Raw genomic sequence first — 25,701 nt, 5'->3', positions numbered from 1 at the left:
TTTTCCAACTGTATGCAGCAAAATGTCACATCTTGAGCAAAATGTCACCCTCTGACTAAACACAGATTATCAGCTTGGGGGCCAATCACAGGTAGACACATCCCTCCCCTAACAGCTACAGAAGGTGATGGGATAACTCAAGTCTGACCTGACAGACTGTCAATAGGGCACAAGCCCATCTTGCTCCATGAAGCTGCGGTATATGCTCCCATATTCTCCACATATAAGTTAGCTGGGCCCAACTCAATAATTTATTATGCAAGATATGGTATAATTTATTATACAACATTGAGGGCCGAAGGGCCTGTACTGTGCTGTACTGCTCTATGTTCTAAGATGCAAAGCAAAAATGTTTCAAGTCGCTATGCTTCTTCTTCAGAGCTATCATCAGACTTACAGGCTGATAATCAACCTGTTTGGCCAAATGCATGTTCTGAAGAGTTAAATGGACTCAAAATGTTAACTCTGTTGCTCTCTCCACAGATGCTGCCAGGGTTGCCGAGTTTATCCAGCACTTTCTGTTTCTATTTCAAATTTCTGGCATCTGCAGTAGTTTGCTTTTATTATTATAAATGGATGGCATGTTTTCAAAAACAGTCTAAGATAAAATAAAGTACGCATGATCTTAAAAGGAAAAGAATTCGGTCCCACCTTTAAAAAGACCGAGAAATACAGACAGGCAAATTAGGCTTGAGCAGGAAGCAATTTACAGACTTAAGGAACATAGTTCGTAGGAGAACACGGATAAATATCTCCACTGGAAAAATTAAGATCTTTGGAAAAGAAAGTTGTGCACAAATAAAAAGCCTTCCCAGTTATCTCAAGAGTTAATGATGTTATAATACCACTGAAAATCAGTTCAGGACAGATTGAAAAACTCTGTGCCACGCCATTAAATGATTTCAGTGATTCCCACATATGTGTTTCAGTTCATGCTGTGGGATGTACAGCAGATAAATTAGAAATAGTATCTCATTACATAAATAAGGATGTCATCTAAAAAAAGGTAAATCTCAAAATGGATTGGATTCCAAGTCAGATGACACTGACCCAAGAGCTGTTAAAGAGATGGCGCAGGTGTCTGTGAGTCACTCAGCCTATCTTCAATAACTCCATAAAGTCAGGAATTGTTCGCTTAGGTTGGAAATTCAATTTTCATAAAAGTGGACAAGCCAAAGGAAGGATACTACAGCCAAAGCCATCAGAAGAGGAATGGTCATCCGCAGATCTTTCACCTTGGTCTCAATGTTAGTTTCAGTGCCCGGTCCCATTGAGGATATATGAAAAAGATTTATAAAATAAGTGGGCCAGATCGTGTACCCAATCATAAATTATTTCACTTTTACAGATGGCAGAAGGACCAGAATTATCAATGCAAAAGTTGCAAAAATAGAAACGGGCTGAATGTTATAATATTAATTTTGCTGTGAGGTCACAGACTTGAAACATTAACTTTGTTTCAATGTCCACAGAGATTGCTGAATATTTCCAGTGTTTTCTGTTCATTTCAGGTGTTAGGTCGTTCCACTTTCACCAGAGTGCACTGGCTTGTGCACTTTCTGGATCCCTTTCATAAGGCAGCTGGATGGTTCCAAAATGGGGCAGAAATTGCATCTTATGGAACACAAGTGATTTAAGTTAACATCACATTGAACAGCTTATGTTGACTGGTTTTGATCACCTTCAAGAGTCAGAAAGGAATTTTCCACATCCCTTCTGACACTAGAGTTTTTATTTTGTTTTTTGTCTCTTCCAAGCTGGATGCTGAGAGGATTGGTAAAGCGGAATAGGAATTATCTGGTCATGGTCCCCCAGCCATCATAATTGTGGGGCAGCCTCAACAGACTCAGTTGATTGTTCCTGAAGATTTGGGGTAATTGTTCTTGGAACAGAGAACATTATGGAGCTACATAGGCCTTTGATGTTTCAAATTATGAACGTATGGGACAGAATAACCGGAAAGGACAAAAACGTCAATAACATGAAAAGGTAGATACAAGATGAAATGGAAGAGAGTTGAAGAAAAATTTTTACACAGATCATTGAGTTTGTGCAATGTGATACCAAAATCAGCAACTGAACAACAGCACATCTCACTGCTTAAGGATTGGTTTGATAATTGATTGGAAGTCGAGGAGTTCGGATTGCTGCTCAAGTGGAGGGTACGCACTAATATGGACTGATCAGAAACATGGTGTTTCCATGTTCCATCTCTATGTAGTTCTCATTTACCTGCAATCGGCAATGCTTCCTCTCCAAACCCCCCTCCCTCATTCACCTATGGTCCCCTTCTCCTCATCCTCATGATTTCTCCCAATGAAGCCTCCCCCACATTGTCCCCTGATTCCCTGCCCCATCCCAAGGTCTTCCCTGTAACCCCTTCCCACAATGGGGGCACCCACACCTACCTACCCTCACTCCTACACAAGCCAGCTCCCCAACTATACACGTGGGCCTAAGCTTTGTGCCCTATTATGGGCACACATGTAACCCCTAGCATCTATTGCACCCCCCACACCCAGCCACGCACCCACCCCTGCAAACTGCATTCCCTAACACCTCTCCCCACGGGTTCCTCTCCAACCCCTACCCTTTCCACTATGTACCCCAACCACTCCCCATACTGACGGTCCCCTATCTCCTCTGCAATTGGAGCCCAACACCTAATGCTTGTTGGGGCCCCAGCCAATCCACAGCCCAATCCCTACTGGGCAGCTCACGTCCACCTTTGGGATATCTGAAAACCCTCTCCCCTGCTTACTGGATGGTCTAACCTCCACCCCTTCCCTCAATTGGAGGGCCCAACCCCAAGGTACCTCAACACTGTCCCCACCCCCTTCCCACTGAGCCCCATACCCTGCTACCTATCTCTTACCTATGCAAACACCCACAGAGTCTCTGTCCCCTAGGCCCACAAACCCTTTTGCCATATTGGAAGCTTGACTAACCCTCATGACCCCTGCAGCCTACCTGGGTCCAAAGCATCCCCTAAAAGCTACAACCAAATTCTTATTCCTAACCATCCAATTGTCCAAAAAGTCCCTAACCACTCTCCCAAATGCCCCCATCCATTCGCTCTATTGGAGTCCCACCCATCAATCAACCAACCAGCCTCTTCTCACACTGCCATACACCCACCCTAACCCCCATATGCCCCATCAAACCCCAAGCCTACCGACAAGGCTCCCAAAGCCCACCAGCTTCAACCCCTATATCCTATTGGAGCCCCACGAACACCTATCCCTACTTGACCTTCATCCAACCGTCCTACTCTATTGGAGCTCAACCTCTACCCTTACTGGGACACCAGCCATTAATCCAGCCCCCTGCATCACCCCACAGCTTCGCCTTGAACCGGCAGCACACGATTCAACCCTCGGCGCATTCCCGAACTCCCCACATAGTGCCACCAACACCTCATCCCACTGGAGAGATGGGGACGACCCCTCACCCTATTCAACCCTCCACCATCCCACCCCCACTATCTCTCCCTGCCCTGCCCATAGGGATCCCTCTTCACCCTCTCTCTCTCACTGGTCCCCTCTCTGGGGTCCCCAGGTGGGTTGGGCATTGGGGTTGGGGTCCCCAATTGGGTTGGGGTTGGGGTCCCCAATTGGGTTGGGGTTGGGGTCCTGGGTGGGTTGGGGTTGGGGTTGGGGTCCCGGGTGGGTTGGGTTCGGGGTCCCCGGGCGGATTGGGTTAGGGGCAGGGTCAGGGTCCCAGGCTGGGTGGGAGTATGGGGGTTTGGGGGGGGGGTCGGGGTCCCAGGCTGGGGAGGGGGGGTCAGGGTCCCGGATTGGGGCGTGGGGGTGTCGGGATCCCGGGCTGAGGGGGGGGGGTGTCGGGGTCCCGGTTCCGGGTGGGGGCTGGGGTCGGGGTCCCGGTCCGGGTGGGGGGGGGGGGTGTCGGGGTCCCGGTTCCGGGTGGGGGGGTGTCGGGATCCCGGGTCGGGGTCGGGGTCTCGGCGGCCTGGGCCTGCTGACGCACCTTGACCAGCCAGACGCCGGTGTTGAGTTTGACTCCGGTCAGATCCAGCTCCCCGCGCTCGCTCATCGCCGCTCGCGCCGCTACCCAGCAGCCTCTGCAGCACGGTGGCCGCGGGGACCAATCGCAGCAACGCCTTTCTCAAAATGTGCCATCCTGCCACTGGGGCAGACACACACTCACCTACACACTCCATCCTCATCACTAGTACTAGTTACACCAACCTCCATGACGTTATTATAATAAGTAACTGCTCTGAAGCTTTCAAGCTGCCTGGATCTGCCATTTCAACAGGTCATGCCTAGCGTATCCAACACCACCTATCATAACTGCCCATATAAATGTTGGCTGAATAAGTCTATGATACCAACACAACAAAAGTGCAAATTCTTAGGTTCTGGAATTCCCTTCCCGAATCTCCTACTTTAACATGTTCCTGTGGACACCGAACAGTGGTTAGCATTGCTGCCTCACAGCACCAGGGACCTGGATTTGATTCCAGCCTTGGGTGACTATGTGGAGTTTGCACTTTCTGCCCGTGACTGCGTGGGTTTCCTCCTTGTGCTTCAGTTTGCCTTCCACAGCTCAAAGGTGTGCAGGTTAAATGAATTAGCCATGCTAAATTACCCTTTAATGTCCCAAGATGTGTCAGGTAGGTGGATCAGCCATGGTAAATGCTTGGAGTTACAGGGATAGGGTGGAGGAAAGGGCTGGGAGGGGAGGGGCAGGCAAGTGGCTGGAAGGGATTCTTTTTCAGAGAGTAAATGCGTACCAAATGGACTGAACAGCTTCTTTCTGCATGAAGGGATTCTGTGGTAAGACATGTCTCTTTAACCAAACTTTAGGTCACATAGGAACAAAAGAACTAGGAGCAGGAATAGGCCATCTGGCATCTCAAGCCTGCCCCGCTATTCAATAAGATCATGGTTGATATTTTCATGGACTCCGCTCCATTTGCCCACCGACTCATCATAACCCTTAATTTTTTAACTGTTCAAAAATGTATCTATCCTTGCCTTAAAAACACCCAATGACGTAGCCTCAATTGCTTCACTGGGCAGAGAATTCCACAGATTCACAACCCTTTGTATGAAGAAATTCCTCCTCAACTCAGTCCTAAATCTGCTCCACCTTACTTTGAGGCCTAGTTCTAGTTGCATCAATGAAAACAACTTCTCTTCTTCTATTTTATCTATTCCCTTCATAATTTTATATGTTTCTATAAGATCTCCCCTCATTCTTCTGAATTCCAATGAGTATAGCCCCAATCTACTCAGTCTCTCCTCATAAGCCAACCATCTCAACTCCAGAATCAACCTAGTGGATCTCCTCTGTATCCCCTCCAGTGCAATTATATCCTTTCTCAAGTAAGGAGACCAAAACTGTACATAGTGCTCCAGGTATGGCCTCACCAGCACTTTATATAGCTGCAACATAACCTCACTGTTTTTAAACTCTATCCCTCTAGCAATGAAGGACAACATTCCATTTGCTTCTTAATTACCTGCTGTACCTACAAACCAACTTCTTGTGATTCATGCTACAAGGACACCGCTGTCCCTCTACACAGCAGCACGCTGCAATTTTTTAACATTTAACCAATAGTCCATTTTGCAGTTATTCCTACCAAAATGGATGACCTCACATTTACCAACATTGCACTCCAAATGCCAGACCCTTAAACTATCTATGTCCCTTTGCGGACTTTTAGTGTCCTCTGAATACTTTGCTCTGCCACTCATCTTAGTGTCATCTGCAAATTTTGACACACTACACTTGTTTCCCAATTCCAAATCATCTACATAAATTGTAAACAATTGTGGTCCCAATACTGATCCCTGAGACACATCATTAGTCACTGATCACCAATCAGAAAAACACCCATCCTACCCCCATTCTTTGCTTTCTGTTAGTTAACTAATCCTCTATCCATGCTAATACTTTACCCGTAACATCATGCACCTTTATCTTATGCAACAGCCTTTGGTGTGGCACCTTGTCAAATGTCTTCTGAAAATCCAGATACATCACATCCACAGATTCCCCATTGTCCACTGTACACATAATGTTCTTAAAGAATTCCACCAAATTAGTCAAACAGGACCTGTCCTTTATGAACCCATGCTGTGTCTTCCCAATGTGAAAATTTATATCCAGATGTCTCACTATTTCTTCCTTGATGATTGATTCAAGCATTTTTCCGACTACAGAAGTTAAGCTAGCCAGCCTATAGTTAGCCATCATCTGTCCTAACTCCTTTTTTAACTGAATTTTATTTGATTCTTCCTTGTTAAGCACCTTAGAACATTCATTTGCTCTCCTCTATATTTTTATTTGCATCTGTAGTGGAGTAAGAGTGATATTTGTGAGAGTTTATAGCCTTGTTGCTTTGGGGGTTTTGGTATCACAACATATAATCATAGAGGAGGCAGAATCACTTTTCTAAACAGCATCACTGAACTGGTTAGATATTGAGAAGAATCTGGCCAACTCACAACCTATTAGTTTTGATTTCAATTTTAACAACTTGTCATGGTGGCACTTGAGCTACTTTTCTTCTCATGAGATATCAGAGATCCGCATTTGTTGCTCAACCAAATTGCCCTGGAGAACTCATGAATTCTGGGACACTCATCTGATATTATAACTATCAGGATATACTATTTTCTTCTTTTCTCTTGTCCAACCCCTCTTGAAGCAAAAATAAAAAATGTTGAAAATACTCAGCTGGTTATGGCAGCATTTGTGGAGAGAAACAGAGTTAATGTTTCAAGTTGGTGACGTTACCACTTTCCACAGTTGCTTCACAGATCTAAAATGCAAACTGTTTCCTTCTCCACGAATGCTGCTGGAATCTGCTAATTATTTCCAACATTTTCTGTTTTATTTCAGATTTCCAGCATCCACATTATTCTGCTTTTCCCTCCTGAAGCAGTTGACCATCGGTGCCATAATAGATGAAGCCCTATTTTGATGTGGCAATCTTGCGTGAGCCTAGTGTGTTGGAAAGCTATTCAACATTAGATGGCACCTTTCCTACTCCAAGCCACTCTGAGTAGCCATTAGCTAATTCAGCACAGGCTGAAGATCTGATTCCACATCAGTGTGTTTATTCACTATAACATGTTTGTGCGTGTGCGTGTGTATGTATATGGTGTTGGGGGGACTTTTTCCACAGAAACATTAGGGACCACAACACAGAAAACATAGTCTAGTTGCTCAGTTTTCCCATTAGTAGCAGCCTTAGTATCTGTCTGGAAGTCTTAAAGTGTACCAAGTTCGATAAATCTGCGGGACTTGATAAGGTATATCCCAGGACATTGTGGGAGATTAGGGAGGAAATTGGAGGTTCCCTAGCCGAGATATTTGAATCATCAAAAGTCACAGGTGAGGTGCCGGAAGATTGGAGAGTGGCAAATGCTGTGCTTGTGTTTAAAAAGGGCTGCAGGAAAAAGTCTGGGATCTACAGGCCAGTGAACCTCACATCTGTAGTGGATAAATTGTTGGAAGGTATTTTGAGAAACAGGATCTACAAGCATTTAGAAATGCAAAGACTGACTAAGGACTGTCAGCTTGGCTTTGTGAGTGGAAAATCATGACTCACAAATTTAACTGAGTTTTTTGAAGGGGTAACAAGGTAGATGAAAGCAGTGCAGTTGATGTTGTCGACATGGACTTTAGCAAGGCCTTTGACAAGGTAACACACAGCAGATTGTGGCATAAAGTTAAATCTCACAGGATTCAGGATGAGCTATCTAAATGGATACAAAATTGGCTTCTTGACAGAAACCAGAGGGTGGCTGTAGAGAATTGTTTTTCAAACTGGGGGCCTGTGACTAGCAGTGTGCCTCAGGGATCAGTGCTGGGCCCACTGTTACTTGTCATTTATACTAATGATTTGGATGAGAATGTAGAGGGCATGGATAATAAGTTTGTAGATGCTACCAAGATTGGTGGCATAGTGGACAGTGAAGAAAGTTATCTCCAGTTGCAACGGGATGTTGATCAATTAGACCAGTGGGCTGATGAGTGGCAGATGGAGTTTAATTTAGACAAATGTGAGGTGATGCATTTTGGTAGATTGAACCAGGGCAGGACTTACTTAGTTAATGGTACAGTATTAGGGAGAGTTACAGAACAAAGCGATCTCGGGGTACATGTTCATAGCTCCTTGAAAGTAGAGTCACAGGTGGACAGAGTGGTGAAGAAGGCATTCGGAATGCTCGGTTTCATCGGTCAGAACATTGAATACAGGAATTGGGACGTCTTGTTGAAGTTGTACAAGACATTGGTAAGGCAACACTTGGAATACTGTGTGCAATTCTGGTCACCCTATTATAGAAAGGATATTATTAAACTAGAATGAGTGCAGAAAAGATTAGAATGCTACCGGGATTGATGGATTGAGTTATAAGGAGAGCCTGAGTAGACTGGGACTTCTTTCTCTGGAGCGTAGGAGGCTGAGGGGTGATCTTATAGAGTTCTATAAAATAATGAGGGGCATAGACAAGGTAGATAATCAATATCTTTTCCCAAAGATAGGGGAGTCTAAACTAGAAGGCACAGGTTTAAGATGAGAGGAGAAAGATACAAAAGTGTTGAGAACGGCAATGAGTGTCTGGAACGAGCTGCTGGAGGTAGTAGCAGAGGCGGGTTCAATTTTATCTTTTAAAAAGCATTTTGTTACATGGGTACAATGGGTATAGATAGATATGGGCCAAATGTGGGCAATTGGGATTAGCTTAGGGGTTTTAAAAAAGGGCGGCATGGACAAGTTGAGCTGAAGGGCCTGTTTACATGCTGTAAGCCTCTATCTCTCTTTTCCCACCTACATGGCACTGTCAGTATTTCTGAGACCTGCCTTCAAAAGGTGGCTGTGACCAGCAGTCTGAGCTCCGGAAGTCTTGTTTTTCATCAGGAGGGTAGTTCTGATACAGCTTCAGTGCCAGTGCTACTGTTGCACCTCCAAAATCTGGGAGGACAAAGGGGTAAATTCATTCAAGCCATGGACATCAGAAAAACCCAGGTGGACAGGCCATCATTAACATGGTTTCATCCATTGCAGTTATTCTGCCCCATACTAAGGGACTGGCAAACTGTACTGAATGTCAACTCCAGCAGGTGTATTCTACCATTGAAAAAATTGTGACGTTCTCCCCAAAGACTGAAGATGCTAGACTATTGGAGATTGAAAGGAGAAATTTATTAGGTAAGGTTGTGGAGGAACATGGAGTTGTCAGGTAAATGGAATTGAGGTGCAGATCAACTAGGATCTAAGTGATTCGTGCCACAGGCCTGAGGGGCCTACTTCTGTTCCTCTGACAGTATCACTGCACATGCACTCAGTTTGCACATCATTGGGATGGGCTTGCTGGCTGAGGAAGTACCCTGCTGCAAGTTTCACCTTTTGACTTTGTATCCAGCCTTAACCACAGAACAAAAACAAAGTGGCGAAGAAGAACTTCCTACAAAACATAAATAAAACTGTTCCACCTTTATTCAAATTAATCAAAATTAAACAAAGAATATTTTATAACAAGAGACCTGCTATTCATACAACACATCAGTTTGAATTATTGTAGTTACAATACAGAAATATTACAGCAGAGTTAAACTATAGACTGACTGCAGTTGCTCTGAATCTGCAATTTGACAGTTATCCTTTTTCTATTTTTACAGAAACATGTTGCTTTTTCCATGTGAAAATCTGGTGTTCAGCTCCTTCGACTTCTTGATTAAGGCTTTCTTCTGGGCTTCATCAAACCGGTGAACTTGCAGATCCTGCTCACGGTCAAATGCCCGTCGTTCCTGATGTTTGTCCTTCTCAGCTTCTGCTTTTCTCTTCAACTTTTTGCTATGCATATCGAGGAGGGACTCCGATCGTCTAGATTCCTTGGGATCACAACAACAAGATTAGTTGCTATTCCTGACACATGAGCACAGTCCTTCTTACCATAGACATTCTAGCCACTGGGACTGCTGATGAAGGAAACCAAGATGCCCCACCACTCAAAGCCTCTTTAGTGGTGCTTTGAGTGGTGGGGCATTAAAGCACCACTAAAGGGTGGTGCTTTGATGCCCCACCAGGCGAGGAATTCATACCAACGGTGGTCGTAGCTTTACTATGTGTTTACACCTTGCTCAAAATGAAAGGACTAATCTGAGGGGAAACATCCTACCAGAACATGGACTCAGGCTATACCAAGAATGGTGCAATGATTTGGAGGAAAGACTAAAAGTTGAAGAAATGATTTTGTCAGCCTCCCCCCGCAGTCCATTTCACCGAGTGTCAATAGCAATCAATGAACTGATTCTTAGAATATCCCTGAGTCACCCATCAATCTACTCTCATGCAAGTCAATGACATGAGTGCCCTAACTATTCTTGAAAGTATAATTCACTCCAAACCTTTCCTCTTCAGAATGAAGTTAAAAAATAGAACTTATAATTGAATTTCCTCAGAAGTAGCAGTTCTGTTTTGGGCCACATTATTTGAATGGGAGGCAGAGTTTAAAAAAAAAACTGTTATAATCTTCAACGATTTTGCACATATAGCATTATTTTTAGATGTAAAACAAACTGCCTACATTGTATGATGCCACTTCTTTGGCCATCCGTTTATCTCTTTCAGAGAGACTGGGCCGCTCAGCTTCTTTTGAAGGGGAGTCTTTGGCTTTCGATGTTTCCTGAGAAAGCAAATACAGGTGACACCAATTACACAGGCAATAATCTCCTCAGAGGAAACAGTTTAAAAAAGATCACAATGAAAAGCTAAAAACAATCAGATGTGGCTCTGCATCAGGACACCAAAACTTCCAACCAGAATGGAAATGGGAGGATGATTCCCTTTTCAATCACAGCTGAACTGCTAACGAAAGTACTGTTAAGTAATTAACCGCCACTCTGCATCTTGCTGGAGAAATAATCCTGCTAATATCTGAGGTTTTGGTTGTGTGTTTGGTTTGTTGCACTTTACGGAACCTTTATTTAAATAGGCTCTGTTGAGTAAATAGACCGTTTGCAATATGACCTGCTCTGCCTTTAACTCATTGCTCACAAATGCTGTCAAATACTCACTTCAGTCAAAGCATGTTACCTTGCACCAGCAGCTAGGATGACCCTCAAGCTCCTGAGTGAATAAGCTATGAAGTGCAAACTCTGAAAAAACCTCTTGTATTAGTCTTACCCCAATATTCACACCAAAAAGCTGCAGACCTGAATCTAAAATTAGTCCTCATTTAATGCCAGCTGCCTTTAAAACAAACAGGGAAAGAAATGTAATCCAACATCTCTCCAGGGCTCTCCTTGTTTCATCACAAGGATGATTTGATTTATTTTTCGTTCCCCTCTTCTTAGTGAGGGACATTACCCCTGGGCACCACCTACTCTCACAATAGTGCCATATTGAGTCTGCCCTGCCCGGAGTCCACATGCACCCACCGCCACCACCACAAGTGTCTTTCTAGCACCTGTGGCTCCATTTGATAATGCAGGCCCAGGCATGTTAAAGAGATCTTCGATGGCAATGACACAGTCAGCTCTGGTTTCGTCTAACAGTGTAACTCATTGGAAGTTCTAAAATTTGCACTGTGTTCCACCCACTGACAGAGGCAACTTTCCCTTGAAAATTTGACCCAGTTCATGCAGACACTCAATGCCAACCCTAGATCAGGGTCACCAATCCTGTCCTCTCATGTTGTTCAGTTCTTGCGCCCCATCCCCTGCTGTTCATGCCCACTCTCTCCTTGCACACTGCTGTTCTTGGACCCCCTCCCCCTGCACGCTGCTGTTCTTGCACCCACTCCTCTCGCGCTGCAGTTCTTGGGCCCCTTCCCCCTGCACACTGCTGTTCTTGCACCCCCTCCCCCTGCACACTGCTGTTCTTGCACCCCCTCCCCTCGCGCGCTGCAGTTCTTGGGCCCCCTCCCAATACACACTGCTGTTCTTGGGCCCCCTCCCCCTGCACACTGCTGTTCTTGGGCTCCCTCCCTTTGCGCACTGTCGTCCTTGCCCACCCCTCCTCTCATTCTGTCTTTCATGTGCACCCTCCCTCTATATTGAGATCAGATCTTGTATACAACCTCAGCACAGTATCTGAAGTTGCAAGGTCTTTTATGGTCTGCAGCTCAGCTTGGGTCATCTAGCTGGATCTCTTAGTACAGTGAATAAGAAGCTGCCTTATGAGCTTGTCACTTTGCTTCCTCAGGGGACAAGATGTACACAGATATACCTCACTTCACTCCAGCTTACAGCAAACCGCATTCAACTAACATATGTTTGTGGATTGCACAGGAGAATATCAATATACAATTTTGGAACAATCTCACAATTTCCATTAATGCAATGTGGAGTAGTATCAAAGTAATACCATCACTACATATGTGAAGTGGGCATGGATTCAATTCTCCAGCAACTTCAAGTTTTTGCTGTCACGTGCTCCAATGACTGATACAATACAGGAGGCCATTCAGTCACTCTGAGGGCTCTTGCATGGAACCATCCAATTGATCCTATTGCCCTACACATCCCAAAACTTCCCCTTTGAAAGTTATTACTGAATCAGCTTTGCTGAACACTGGATTTTCTGAACATTGCTATTCAGCTGCATTCCATTTTACTTTGAAAATAAATTTCATTTCAATCAGGACAGGCAGGTGAATCAATGACTGAAGCACCCGCACGCCATCCCATCATCCTACAATATAATAAATTGCTGCCATCCTGGTTTACATAGTTAGCTATAACTAATAGCTCCCAGGAGAATCCTATGTTATAAAGCAGAAGCTATCCCCCCCTCTGAGAATTAACATCAAAACACCCACAAAGGAATACCTTGCCCTATAATCTGTAAGAAGTGGTCTGACCTGCTCTTCAGCAAATCCTAGTGGTTAAATAAAAATAAATCCCTGACACTCTCTAAAATCAACATGTAACAATGTATTTATCTAACTAACAGTGAGAAAATTAACTAAAGTATTAACAAACCAAATAAATCTCTTCTAACTATTAACTATTCCCAAATAAAACAAGATTCTAATAAATACAAATCCCACTCATTAACAAAAACAGAGTTTAGTCATTCTCTAAATTACAACTAGGTTTTGTGTCTTGTGGAATATTCTGGGCTTTCCCTGTTGATTCTTGTGTCTGGAGCTTCTTTCTTCTTTGGTACCTTTGCTATCTAGATGGTGCTTTCTCTAAGATATAGATGAAGCTATGAGAGCCAACAATTCTCCCTCTCTCTTGTGGGAGACAGAGAGAGAGAGGTGAAAACTGAGAGCTGTGAGCTATTAGCTCTGGCAGTTGGCAGTTGCTCTACTCTCTTTGTCCCACTGCCTCCAACTTTTATACCTGTGATGACATATCAATATTTCCCACAACAGGATTGGTCCTAGGTTGTCAAAACAATCAGATTTAAATTTAATAGGTTTTTGCTATCTAAGTGTCTGATTCAAATTGATTGGCTAAATTAAAAAGCCTGTTGTCTTGGTAAAAACTGCTGCTTGGCCTTTCAATATAAATGTTTCAGTTTGGGTTCTCTACGTACTTGCATTTTACAATTTTGCACCAAATTCTAACTTCCTACTTCCCAATTTACAATTACTCTGCCCAATTTTGCAACATTTGCTGACTCAAAATTAACAGCAAGGTCTTTGCTGTTGGTAATAGAGTTGAGGTTTGGCCATTTTCTGAAATTGAAAACAGGTTCCTGTAAAATACTTAAAAATTGCATTCGTTTCCTCTCAGCATCAAAGTATTATTTCCTGTGAGGCTCTCTTTGTAACATTCTGTTGGGACTGCCTGTTGTTGTTGTGAACTCAGGAATCCAATGCTACTGACAGAGCCATTCAAATCTAGCATGAGCAAGCCAGCAATTGAATACACTGTGGCTTTACCTGAGCTTTCCGTTCTTTGTCAGCTGGAGTATCCGTCCATATGGAGCGGTCAGATGACTCTCCGTTTGCACGTCTCTTAAACGTTCTGGCACCCAAGCCGATGTTTTGTAAGACTGGTGGAAGCTCAGTCATCCAGCATTCTCTGACCTGTTTCTGTGCATCATCCTGACAGATAAAAATAGTGAGAAAAGATGGAGGAAAATCTTAGAACTTGGATGAAGCAAATGATCTCCACCTGAAGACAGAAATGCAAAGCCTTGTCCAACACACATTGAGACCAGAACAGGGCAGAATGAAATAAGAAATTTCTCCATGCTAATGAAATGTGGAAAGGTTAGTTTTAGACAGCTGAATTCTCCAATCAAAGCACATCTTACTTTTAAATACAATTTTACCAAGTTCTCAGGTCTGGTTCTGTACCAGCAGAATTCACTGATCCCAGGGAATCACAGAATCCCTACAGCGCAGAGGCCATTCTGCACTGACTCTCTGATGCAGGAGCTTACCCAGGCCCTCTCCTCGCCCTAACCCTGTAACCCTATACATTTCCCTAATTCATCGAACCTGCACATTTTTGGACACTAAGGGGCAATTTAGCATGGCCAATCCACCTAAACTGCACATCTTTGAAGTGTGGAAGGAAACCCACGCTGATCCAGAGAGAACGTGCAAACTCCACACAGTCACCCGAAGCCAGAATCGAACCCGGGTCCCTGGTGCTGTGAGGCAACAGTGTTAACCACTGTGCCAGCCAAGGAGGTTGCCAGAAGAAATGCTGTTTTTTGTTATGCAGCATGCAACATGAAATGACACAGTTTATGGGAAACAAATATCTATGGCCCATGCAGTAACTGTGGGAAGCAGTTGTTCTCTTACCAAATCACCAGAGATCAGCTTTTCTTTCATTCTGTTCGCTCTGCGTTCAATATCTGCTGCTACATTGTTTTCAACCACGCCTGTTGAGGGCATCGGACCGATCAGGGCCTCCTCATCACTGTCCTCTTTTTCACACTGTAAAACACCAAGATGTGGGAAGACACAAAGTTAGGTTGTTACATACATGTTTCTGTTGATAACAAGTGACAGGGTATTGACGAAAGGGGTGGTGAGGGTGGTTTGCTTTGAAGCCTTATGCAGAATCAATTTGATTCTGGATCCCATGATGCCTCATGGATAAGGGAACCTCCTGCTAATTACGAACCTTTGTAGTCCCTCAGCTGATGTTACCACATTGAACATATTTGGCAGACGCAAGAATAGCAAGAGCTTTGTACTCTGCATGGGGTCTTCAATGCCCCACACCAAGAGTGGCACCACAGCACCACTACTGACTGAGCCCTGAAGCCACAACTGCCATCTGGACCTGTGGCAGATGGTGAGAAAAAAATTTTAAAGGGGGAAAAAAAAGTGATCTTGTGCTCGCTAGTCTACCCAACAGAGATGCATGTGTCCCATTATATTCCCAAAATGCAGGAACTGAGGTACATGCAGATTTTCTTTGATGAAAGCAGACCACAAGTATCATGTTAAGATGCTATGTAAATTTCAATACCTATTCCAAGCAAAACAAAGTGCGACAGTGCCAGCTGAACTCCTAACCAACTTTGTACCACAACAGTCCAAAGCTAGCGTTTTGCTTACACCCTTTGCTATGCATCAGGAGAGTGCTGTCCCAATCAAACCTCAGCATCAACGAAGCCTTACAATGAGACTTTTTTATAATGGTCACCGTCAACTGATTTCTGCTGGAAAAAGCATGTACATGGACAGCCAATGACCACGGGATTGAACAGAGGTGAGGCCTGTGTGGTTGGACAGCTAGTCTGCAATTATCATTCAGAATACTCTTTCTGGCACAGTATTAGAAGGTTTTCTCTCAGTCATACCCAATTGGGCTTAATAAGAAAGGAAAGAGAATACAGGAATTGAGTCTTAATTTACATTCTCACCTGCTTTCACAGGTTTCATAATTTTCTCCAATTTGGTCTCACATCTCCACTGCATCTCAGCCTCCATCCTAAGTCTCTGACATTGCTACAAAGATAGCATGGGATCAGCTCCAGACAAACACTGTTTTTCCCTCTGTACAAGGTCAACCTCCACTCCACACAAAGCAGGATGGGTGGAAATCAGAGAGAAATGAATTCCCCTTACTGCCCCTTGCTCTCTCCTCACTTTCACCAATCTGCTTAAAGTTTCTTCAGAAGAAACTATAGTAAAGTAGATCTAAGGAAAAGCAAGAACGATTTGCTCGGAGAGCGTAGTAACGTATTAAATGCAATAGGAGATTCCTGTAATTCGGTTGGTGACAAGTAATATCAAACCAGCAGCAACATTAAAAATATCCAAGAGGGACAGGTTTCTTAAATCCTACTTACCAATATGCTCATATTTGAGGGGATAGCTGCTTCTCTTTCTTTTTCTGACCGATTGAATCCAGGTGGTAGTGCAGGGCCTATAAAAGGCCTAAAGTTAAAAAAAATTTGCAACATGTGAGAAAAATTCTAGCTGAAAGAATAAAAGGGAAATAAATACTCAGATAAGAAATTAGCTAAATGAGAGGAAACAAAGAGCAGTGATAAATGGTTGTTTTTCAGATTGGAGGAAGATTTGAAACGGAGTTCTCCAAGGGGCCAGTGATGGGACCTTTGCTCTCCCTGATATATCTTTATAACTTAGACTGTGGCGTGCAGGGCATGATTTTAAAACTTGCGAATGATACAAAGATCGGAAACATTGTTAAGTGTGATAAGAATAGTCTTGAACTTCAAAAGGATATAAACATGTTGGGAGATTGGGTAGATCAGTGACAGATAATATTCAATGCAAAGAAGTGCTTTGAGGTGTCCCAAGTTTAGAAAGCTGTTATTTGAATCAAAGACTGTTTTTCTTTCAATCTGAGACACAGATCCTGAGTTAGGATAGGCCATTTTTAAAATCATTGCCTGCTTTGTGATATGAATGTTGATACACCAGAGTCAGAAATGACCCAAAAAGATTCAACCTTCCAGCCTGTCAGATTTGGATCTGGAAGCTCGTGGAAATACAAGAAAGTTGGTGTTGGGGGCCTCTGGTGGCAGAAAGATTGCAGTGTCTGAGAGATAATGAACTGAATCTGAAAAACAAGAGCAAAATAACAGCTTCTTTAATGATATATAGAGGTTTACAGCATAGAAACAGGCCCTTTGGCCCAACTTGTCTATGCCACCTTTTTTTTAAAACCCCTAAGCTAATCCCAATTGCCCACATTTGGCCCATATCCCTCTATGCCCATCGTACCCATGTAACTATCTAAATGTTTAAAAGACAAAATTGTACCCGCCTCTACTACTACCTACTTATTCCAGACACTCACCACCATGTGTGAAAAGATTGCCCCTCTGGACACTTTTGTATCTCTCCTCTCTCACCTTAAACCTATGCCCTCTAGTTTTAGACTCCCCTATCTTTGGGAAAAGATATTGACTATCTAAGCGGCACAGCAGCACTGCTGCTTCACAGCTCCAGGGTCCTGGGTTCGATTCCCGGCTCGGGTCACTGTCTGTGTGCAGTTTGCACATTCTCCTCGTGTCTGCTTGGGGGTTTCCTCCGGGTACTCAGGTTTCCTCCCACAGTCCAAAGATGTGGGGGTTAGGTTGATTGGCCATGCTAAGAAATTGCCCCTCAGTTTCCAGGGATGCGTAAGTTAGAGGGATTAGTGGGTTTAATATGTAGGGATATGGGGGTAGGGCCTGGGTGGGATTGTGTTCGGTGCAAACTCGATGGGCCGAAGGGCCTCTTTCTGCACTGTAGGGTTCTATGATAGCTGATCTATGCCTCTCATTATTTTATAGACCTCCATAACATCACCCCTCAGCCTCCTACACTCCAGAGAAGAAAGTCCCAGTCTATCCAGCCTCTCCTTATAACTCAATCCATCAAGTTCCAGTAGTATCTTAGTAAATCTTTTCTGCACTCTTTCTAGTTTAATAATATCCTTTCTATAATAGGATGACCAGAATTGCACATAGTATTCCAAGTGTGGCCTTACCAACGTCTTGTACAACTTCAACAAGACATTCCAACTCCTGTATTCAATGTTTGACCCTTGAAACCAAGCATGCCGAATGCCTTCTTCGCCACTCTGTCCACCTGTGACTCCACTTTCAAGGAGCTATGAACATGTACCACTAGATATCTTTGTTCTGTAACTCTCCCTAACACATTACCATTAACTGAGTAAGTCTTGCCCTGGTTCAATCTATGAAAATGCATCACCTCACATTTGTCTAAATTAAACTCCATCTGCCATTCGTCAGCCCACTGGCCCAAATGATCAAGATCCCATTGCGATTGGAGATAACATTATGTACTATTACAGTGTCCCCGATTGAAACACATTCCAATATGCCTCCAGAAGCATTTTATAACTTCCAGGTTGCGGTTGACAAGCAGTGGATATGAATTATTATTCAGACAACAACTGCAATACTTCCATTTAATATACAGGCACATTATATCCCTTTTACCTATTATATTATATTATAGATTCTATGATTCTATGATTACCGTTCAGGCGATTGCTCTCGTTTTGGAAAACCTGGGGGAAGAGCAGGACCAAAAAATCCATCGTCCCCATCATCATCATCTTCGTCCTGGGGAACAGCAGGTTGCTTGCTGATTAAGAGAAAAAAGACAACATCACCATGAAATCAGCCACATAACACACGCAGAACCGTCAGCCCCGCACACCCACAGCCCCAAAGCGCTTCCGGCCCCAAAGAGCCGTCAGCCCCACACGCTCAACCCATCTCCCTGCAGACGGTATGATCAGCCAGGTCAAACATTGGCAAGCAAATCTCTTGCTGATTACCATCTTCCACATCTATTGCCACTGACAATATCACTGTAACTGACCAAGCTGCGCAAGCCCTGAGGAACATATTTGCTAGACTACGCCCGTGACAAGTAGTGAGAGAACCAACAAGTAGGGAAATACCAACTAGACCTATCTACTTATAGCAGATGCAACTATCCATGGTGGTCTTAGTAAGGACCAAGAACAGTAGTTTTGTGTGTCAGCCATGGTTCAGTGAATAGCACTCTTGCCTCTGAACTCTAAGGTTGCAGATTCATGTTCCTCTCCAGACTTCAGCACAAAAATTTACATTGACACTCGAGCACAGTGCCGAGGAAGAGCTACATTGTCGGAGGCGCTGCATTCCAGATGTGATATTAAACCATGGGCCCATTTGCTTGTTCGGTGAGATCTCAAGGTAGTATTTCAAAGAAGGGTGGGAGTTATCCCTTTTACATTTATCCCTTAATATCACATAAATACAGATTAAGTGCTCACTACACTGTTGTTTGTGAGAGCTTGCTCAGCATAATTTGGCGAACCTATTTCCAACATTACAACTGTGACTAGGCTTCCAAAGGTCCCCCTTGGCTATGAAGAGCTTTGAGACATCCAGTGGTCCTATATAAATCGTTCTTTTTTTCCCTCCGGAGGGCATCTTCCATTGTGCTGTGTGGCACTACTGCCGTGCTAAACAGGACGGACTTTGAACAGATCCAGCAACTCAAAATTGTGCATCCACCAGGCACACTGAGCCATTGGCTGAAGGAGAAATTATTCCATCACACAACCTGTGACCTCAATATCCAGCATATTCCTCACTCCACTATTGTCACCAAGCCAAGGGATTGAATAATGTAGCAGAACACGCCAGGAGCAGCACCAGACTTATTTGGAAAAGAGATACCAAACTGATGAACCTACCACACAAGACTATATGTTAAATAGTAGAAAGAACATGCTTTGGACAGAACTCTGCAATCCCACAATGCACAGATCAAATCTAAGCTCTGCTCATCCAGTTGTGAATGGTGATGGAAAATTCAACAACTCACTGGAGGAAGATCCCCATCCTCAATGATAGTGGGGCCCAACACATCAGTACAAAAGACAAGGGTATTTGCAACCAAGCGGATGATTCAGCTTGGCCTCCTCCAGAGGTCCTCAGCATCACAGATGTCAGTCTTCAGCCAATTCAACTCACTCCACAGAAATCAATAAACAGCTAAAGGCACTGGATACCGCACAGGTTATGAGCCCTGTCAATAGTGAGGGAATAGTACTGAAGACTCATGCTCCAGAACTTGCTGAGGCACTAGCCAAGCTGTTTCAACATCTACAACACTGGTATCTACCCACCAATGTGGAAAATTACCTGTACACAAAAAGCAGAACAAGTCCAACTCCCATCTGTTTATTCTCGATAATCAAGTGATGGAAATGACATTCACTGTGCTACCAACAACTAGTTCATCAAGTTGCATCACTCTTAGAGTTCAAGTGCCTTAAATAATGGTGCACAGCAGCAGGAGGGAAGGAAAGAAAAAGGAAGCAAATCCTGCATCCAGAGCCCACTACCTTGCAGGATATACTGCTCCATGTGTCCAAAGATCTGCAGGTCAAGATTCAGCCTGTTCAGTACTTGAAGATCCATGGCAAAAACTCATGACCCCGAGTCAATGTTATCCTCAAACTGAGGGACAGCTGACAACAGTACAGCAACACAATGGCAAAGTGCATAGCACTGCTGTCTCACAGTGCCAGGATTCAGGTTCAATTTCCGGTTTGGGTCATTGTCTATGCAGAGTTTGCATCCTCTCCCCATGTCTATGTGGGTTTCCTCCAAGTGCTCTGATTTCCTCTCACAAGCCCAAAGATGTGCGGGTTAGGTTGATTGGCCATGATAAAGTGCCCCTTAGTGTTAGGGGGATTAGCAAAGTAAATACTTGGGGTTATGGGGATAGGGACTGGGTGGGATTGTTGTCAGTATAGCCTCAATGGGCCAAATGGCTGTCTTCTGCATTGTAGGGATTTTATGGTTCTGAACACCGAAGCTCAGATTGGGTTCTACCAAGACCACCAGGCCCCAATCTCATTACAGCCTTTTGTTCATATTTGAACCAAAGAGCTGAACACAAGAGATGAGTTGAGGATGACTGCCTTGACATAAAAGGGAATATTTGACCAAGTGGGGCATTAATGAGCCCTCAGAAAACTGGAGTCGGTGGGAATCAGGGGCAAAACACTCCACTGTTATGAGTCATACTAACAGAAATTGGCTTCTAGAGATCAATCAGTTCAGTGCCAGGAGTTCCTCAGGGAAGTGCCCTAAGCCCAACCATCTTTAGCTGCTTTATCAATGATCTTCCTTCTAACATAAGCTTAGAGGCGGGGATACTGGTTGCGCAATGTTCAGTTTAATTTGCAACTTTCCAGGTGATGAAGCTGTTCAGATATCATATGCAGCAAAACCTGGACAATCCAGGCTTGGGCTGACAAATAGCAAGTGGTAACATTCGCACCACACAACAGACAGGCAATGACCATCTCCGAAAAGGGAGAATCTAACCATTTCTCCTTGACATTTAATGGCATTACAAATGCTGAACCCCTTACAATGAAATTTTGGGGGAATTAACCAGAAAGCAACAGGACCAGCCATATAAATACTGTGGCTACAACAGCAGGTCAGAGGCTGGTGATTCTGCAAAGAGCAGCCCCTAATTCCCCAAACTGCATCCACCTACAAGGCACAAGTCAGGAATGCGACGGAATATTCTCCACTTGCCTGTATGAATGCAATTCCAAAAACACAGGAAGCTCAACACCATCGAGGACAAAACAGTCCACATGACCGGTCTTCCCATCCACCATCAGCACACAGCGGCAGCAGTTTTTATCATCTACATTACATCCATTGCTGTAACTCACTGAGTCTGCTTCAACAGCACCTTCCAAACCTGCAACCTTTATCACTTAGAAAGACAAGAGCAGCAGGATGGGAACACCACCATTTGCATATTCCCCTCTAAGCCATACACCATCTTGACATGGAACAATATTGCTGTTCCTTCACTGTCACTGGGTCAAAATCCTGGAACTTGTACTGGAGTGATTAAAAAAGGTAGCTCACCATCTTCTCTAGGCATGGCCTTACTGGAAAAGTCCACAATCCACGAATGAACAAAAAACCCACTACACAATCGGCATTGCCACTGCGAAGGGCCATAACCATACAATCAACATAGGCAACAGCACCATTGCCACAAACTCAATGGAGTCTGCTATGAATAAGCATGCACAACCAACATAGTCAGATCTCTTGATCAATCAGCACATGTTTACCTGACTCCTGCCTTGCCATTACATTCCTCAATAGATGAGTCAACAGATTTCCTCAATTCCAGCGGTGAGCTTTGCTGCCTCTCGTCAGTGCAGTGAATACTGCCTTCCTCATCACCCGAACCGTCTGAGCTCTTGCTTGCCTGAAATCCTGGCGGCAATGCTGGTCCTGCAACTGTTGAAACATAATGTTGAAACAAAGAATACCCTCATATACCAGGATAAAATATTGTAATTAAGTATAGCCATCAGTGACCCCAGAGTTCTTACTCCTAAAGTTGGAGGTTCAAACCTCGCACCTATACTTGTGACCAGCAACTTACCTGACTTTTCTAGCAGCCTAACAGGAAAAAGAACCCAGAAGAAAAGATAAAATGGATGAGCAAATTTTCTTTATCAAAGGCTATTTACTAGGGCTTAACAGGGTTTGGTAGTGGAATGACTATGTCAATAATTCAAAGAACTCATGTTCAAATATCATTTGATCATATAAGTTTAAGGTCCTGAAAATAGAAAGTCAGTAGAAATAGAAATGACTCACAAGGCTGTCAGATTGTTGTTATAATCTACTGAAATCTTTAAAGTTTGTTCGGCAAAGAAAATTGATGTCTTCATTCAACATTGCCTTGGTGCCTAATACCCACCTATTAGGAAATATACAGGGTTACGCCCAGGATTAACACCTGTAAGGGCTGAACAGATAGGGAGAAACTTTGGTGAGGCCACAACTGGAGTACCATGTGCAGGTCTGGTCGCCTCACTATAGAAAAAATGCAACTGCACTGGAGAGGAGATTCACCAGGATGTTGCCTGGAGCTGAACATTTGAAATGTCGTAACACTCAACACGATGGGCCAAGTGCTGCAAAGTGGGATTGATGTGGATTTAGTGTAGCTTTGTCAGTGCAGACTTGATGGGCTGAAGGGCCGCTTCTGTACTGTATAACTCAACTGCTTCCACTCACTGGAGGGCCTGTAACCAAAGAACACAATCTTCTGTCTGAAAAGATGCTGGATTGAACAATAACATTCGAAAGGGAACTGGTAGATAAGACAATAACGGGATACTCAAGGTTCTAGAGATGGGGGGGGGGGGGGGGGTCCTGGGGGTTCCGGGGGGTGGGGGATCCTCGGGGTTCCGGGGGGTGGGGGATCCTCGGGGTTCCGGGGGGTGGGGGATCCTCGGGGTTCCGGGGGGTGGGGGATCCTCGGGGTTCCGGGGGGTGGGGGATCCTCGGGGTTCCGGGGGGTGGGGGATCCTCGGGGTTCCGGGGGGTGGGGGATCCTCGGGGTTCCGGGGGGTGGGGGATCCTCGGGGTTCCGGGGGGTGGGGGATCCTCGGGGTTCCGGGGGGTGGGGGATCCTCGGGGTTCCGGGGGGTGGGGGATCCTCGGGGTTCCGGGGGGTGGGGGATCCTCGGGGTTCCGGGGGGTGGGGGATCCTCGGGGTTCCGGGGGGTGGGGGATCCTCGGGGTTCCGGGGGGTGGGGGATCCTCGGGGTTCCGGGGGGTGGGGGATCCTCGGGGTTCCGGGGGGTGGGGGATCCTCGGGGTTCCGGGGGGTGGGGGATCCTCGGGGTTCCGGGGGGTGGGGGATCCTCGGGGTTCCGGGGGGTGGGGGATCCTCGGGGTTCCGGGGGGTGGGGGATCCTCGGGGTTCCGGGGGGTGGGGGATCCTCGGGGTTCCGGGGGGTGGGGGATCCTCGGGGTTCCGGGGGGTGGGGGATCCTCGGGGTTCCGGGGGGTGGGGGATCCTGGGGGTTCCGGGGGGTGGGGGATCCTCGGGGTTCCGGGGGGTGGGGGATCCTCGGGGTTCCGGGGGGTGGGGGATCCTCGGGGTTCCGGGGGGTGGGGGATCCTCGGGGTTCCGGGGGGTGGGGGATCCTCGGGGTTCCGGGGGGTGGGGGATCCTCGGGGTTCCGGGGGGTGGGGGATCCTCGGGGTTCCGGGGGGTGGGGGATCCTCGGGGTTCCGGGGGGTGGGGGATCCTCGGGGTTCCGGGGGGTGGGGGATCCTCGGGGTTCCGGGGGGTGGGGGATCCTCGGGGTTCCGGGGGGTGGGGGATCCTCGGGGTTCCGGGGGGTGGGGGATCCTCGGGGTTCCGGGGGGTGGGGGATCCTCGGGGTTCCGGGGGGTGGGGGATCCTGGGGGTTCCGGGGGGTGGGGGATCCTGGGGGTTCCGGGGGGTGGGGGATCCTGGGGGTTCCGGGGGGTGGGGGATCCTCGGGGTTCCGGGGGGTGGGGGATCCTGGGGGTTCCGGGGGGTGGGGGATCCTCGGGGTTCCGGGGGGTGGGGGATCCTCGGGGTTCCGGGGGGTGGGGGATCCTCGGGGTTCCGGGGGGTGGGGGATCCTCGGGGTTCCGGGGGGTGGGGGATCCTCGGGGTTCCGGGGGGTGGGGGATCCTCGGGGTTCCGGGGGGTGGGGGATCCTCGGGGTTCCGGGGGGTGGGGGATCCTCGGGGTTCCGGGGGGTGGGGGATCCTCGGGGTTCCGGGGGGTGGGGGATCCTCGGGGTTCCGGGGGGTGGGGGATCCTCGGGGTTCCGGGGGGTGGGGGATCCTGGGGGTTCCGGGGGGTGGGGGATCCTCGGGGTTCCGGGGGGTGGGGGATCCTCGGGGTTCCGGGGGGTGGGGGATCCTCGGGGTTCCGGGGGGTGGGGGATCCTCGGGGTTCCGGGGGGTGGGGGATCCTCGGGGTTCCGGGGGGTGGGGGATCCTCGGGGTTCCGGGGGGTGGGGGATCCTCGGGGTTCCGGGGGGTGGGGGATCCTCGGGGTTCCGGGGGGTGGGGGATCCTCGGGGTTCCGGGGGGTGGGGGATCCTCGGGGTTCCGGGGGGTGGGGGATCCTCGGGGTTCCGGGGGGTGGGGGATCCTCGGGGTTCCGGGGGGTGGGGGATCCTCGGGGTTCCGGGGGGTGGGGGATCCTCGGGGTTCCGGGGTGGGGGATCCTCGGGGTTCCGGGGTGGGGGATCCTCGGGGTTCCGGGGTGGGGGATCCTGGGGGTTCCGGGGTGGGGGATCCTCGGGGCTCCGGGGTGGGGGATCCTCGGGGTTCCGGGATGGGGGGTGGGGGATCCTCGAGGTTTCGCGGTGCGGTGGGGGGGGCCCGGAGGGATGGCTGGGGGTGGGGGAGGGATGGCTGGGGGTGGCTGGGGGGGGGGGGGGGGGGGAGGGGGGGCTCCCGGTCAGAACGCTGCGGCGCCGGGATGAGGGGGGAGGCGGGGGGAATGCGCGCCCACCTGTGTGGTCCAGGGCCGCGGGGGGCCGCCTGTCCCCGAGCTCCTGGTGTCCTCGCGCTGTCCGGTAGCCGGGCGGCAGCGCGGGCCCGATCATCGGCGCCTCCTCCTCCGACATGGCGCACTGCAGCTTCCCGCACTCCCCTCTGCCCTCCCCCTCCGAGCCGCGGCCGCTGAAGTGTCACCAACCGCCAACGACATTTACAATTTAACAGACAATAAAATCAGTACTTATTGGATTCTCGTTTAAAACCGACATCGGCTCGGAGACGCTGACAGCTTCACTTCTGCTTCACTCACAACAATGACCGTCGGCGAGCCGCAAGATGGTGTGCACCTAAGTCTACGCCCTGGTCCTCCCAGTGCTGCGCCCCCTACGCCTGGGAGGCTGGCGATGCGGGCGCGGCGT

At 47.0% G+C, this 25,701-nt stretch overlaps 2 protein-coding genes across 3 annotated transcripts in view; both read right to left on the bottom strand.

The window, feature by feature from the left end:
- gtf2f2a (general transcription factor IIF, polypeptide 2a) overlaps positions 1–4,080 on the bottom strand; it is a 101,851-nt gene extending 97,771 nt beyond the window's left edge. Inside the window, exon 1 of the mRNA XM_080204183.1 lies at positions 3,988–4,080. Coding sequence (XP_080060309.1) covers positions 3,988–4,053 — 66 coding nt within the window. The 5' untranslated portion in view covers positions 4,054–4,080. The remainder of the gene's footprint in view (positions 1–3,987) is intronic.
- A 5,383-nt stretch (positions 4,081–9,463) lies between these two features.
- gpalpp1 (GPALPP motifs containing 1) lies at positions 9,464–25,625 on the bottom strand. Of its 2 annotated transcripts, none has more exons than XM_080204181.1 (8): positions 25,296–25,625; positions 22,063–22,234; positions 18,429–18,536; positions 16,259–16,346; positions 14,757–14,891; positions 13,881–14,045; positions 10,572–10,670; positions 9,464–9,876 (listed from the first exon to the last, which is right to left on the bottom strand). In XM_080204181.1, the coding sequence occupies exons 1-8, from the start codon at positions 25,408–25,410 to the stop codon at positions 9,658–9,660; spliced, it is 1,101 nt and encodes a 366-aa protein (XP_080060307.1). In that variant the 5' UTR covers positions 25,411–25,625; the 3' UTR covers positions 9,464–9,657. The 2 variants fall into 2 exon arrangements, with proteins under 2 accessions (XP_080060307.1, XP_080060308.1); XM_080204182.1 differs by having other exon boundaries at positions 25,524–25,608.
- Between the last annotated feature and the right edge of the window lie 76 nt (positions 25,626–25,701).

Source organism: Carcharhinus amblyrhynchos, chromosome 15 (genome assembly GCF_965287045.1).
Source record: "Carcharhinus amblyrhynchos chromosome 15, sCarAmb.v2.hapA, whole genome shotgun sequence".
NCBI classification, from domain to species: domain Eukaryota; kingdom Metazoa; phylum Chordata; class Chondrichthyes; order Carcharhiniformes; family Carcharhinidae; genus Carcharhinus; species Carcharhinus amblyrhynchos.
The sequence above is the reverse complement of the archived record's forward strand: the minus strand, read 5'-3'. Positions and strand labels throughout refer to the sequence as shown.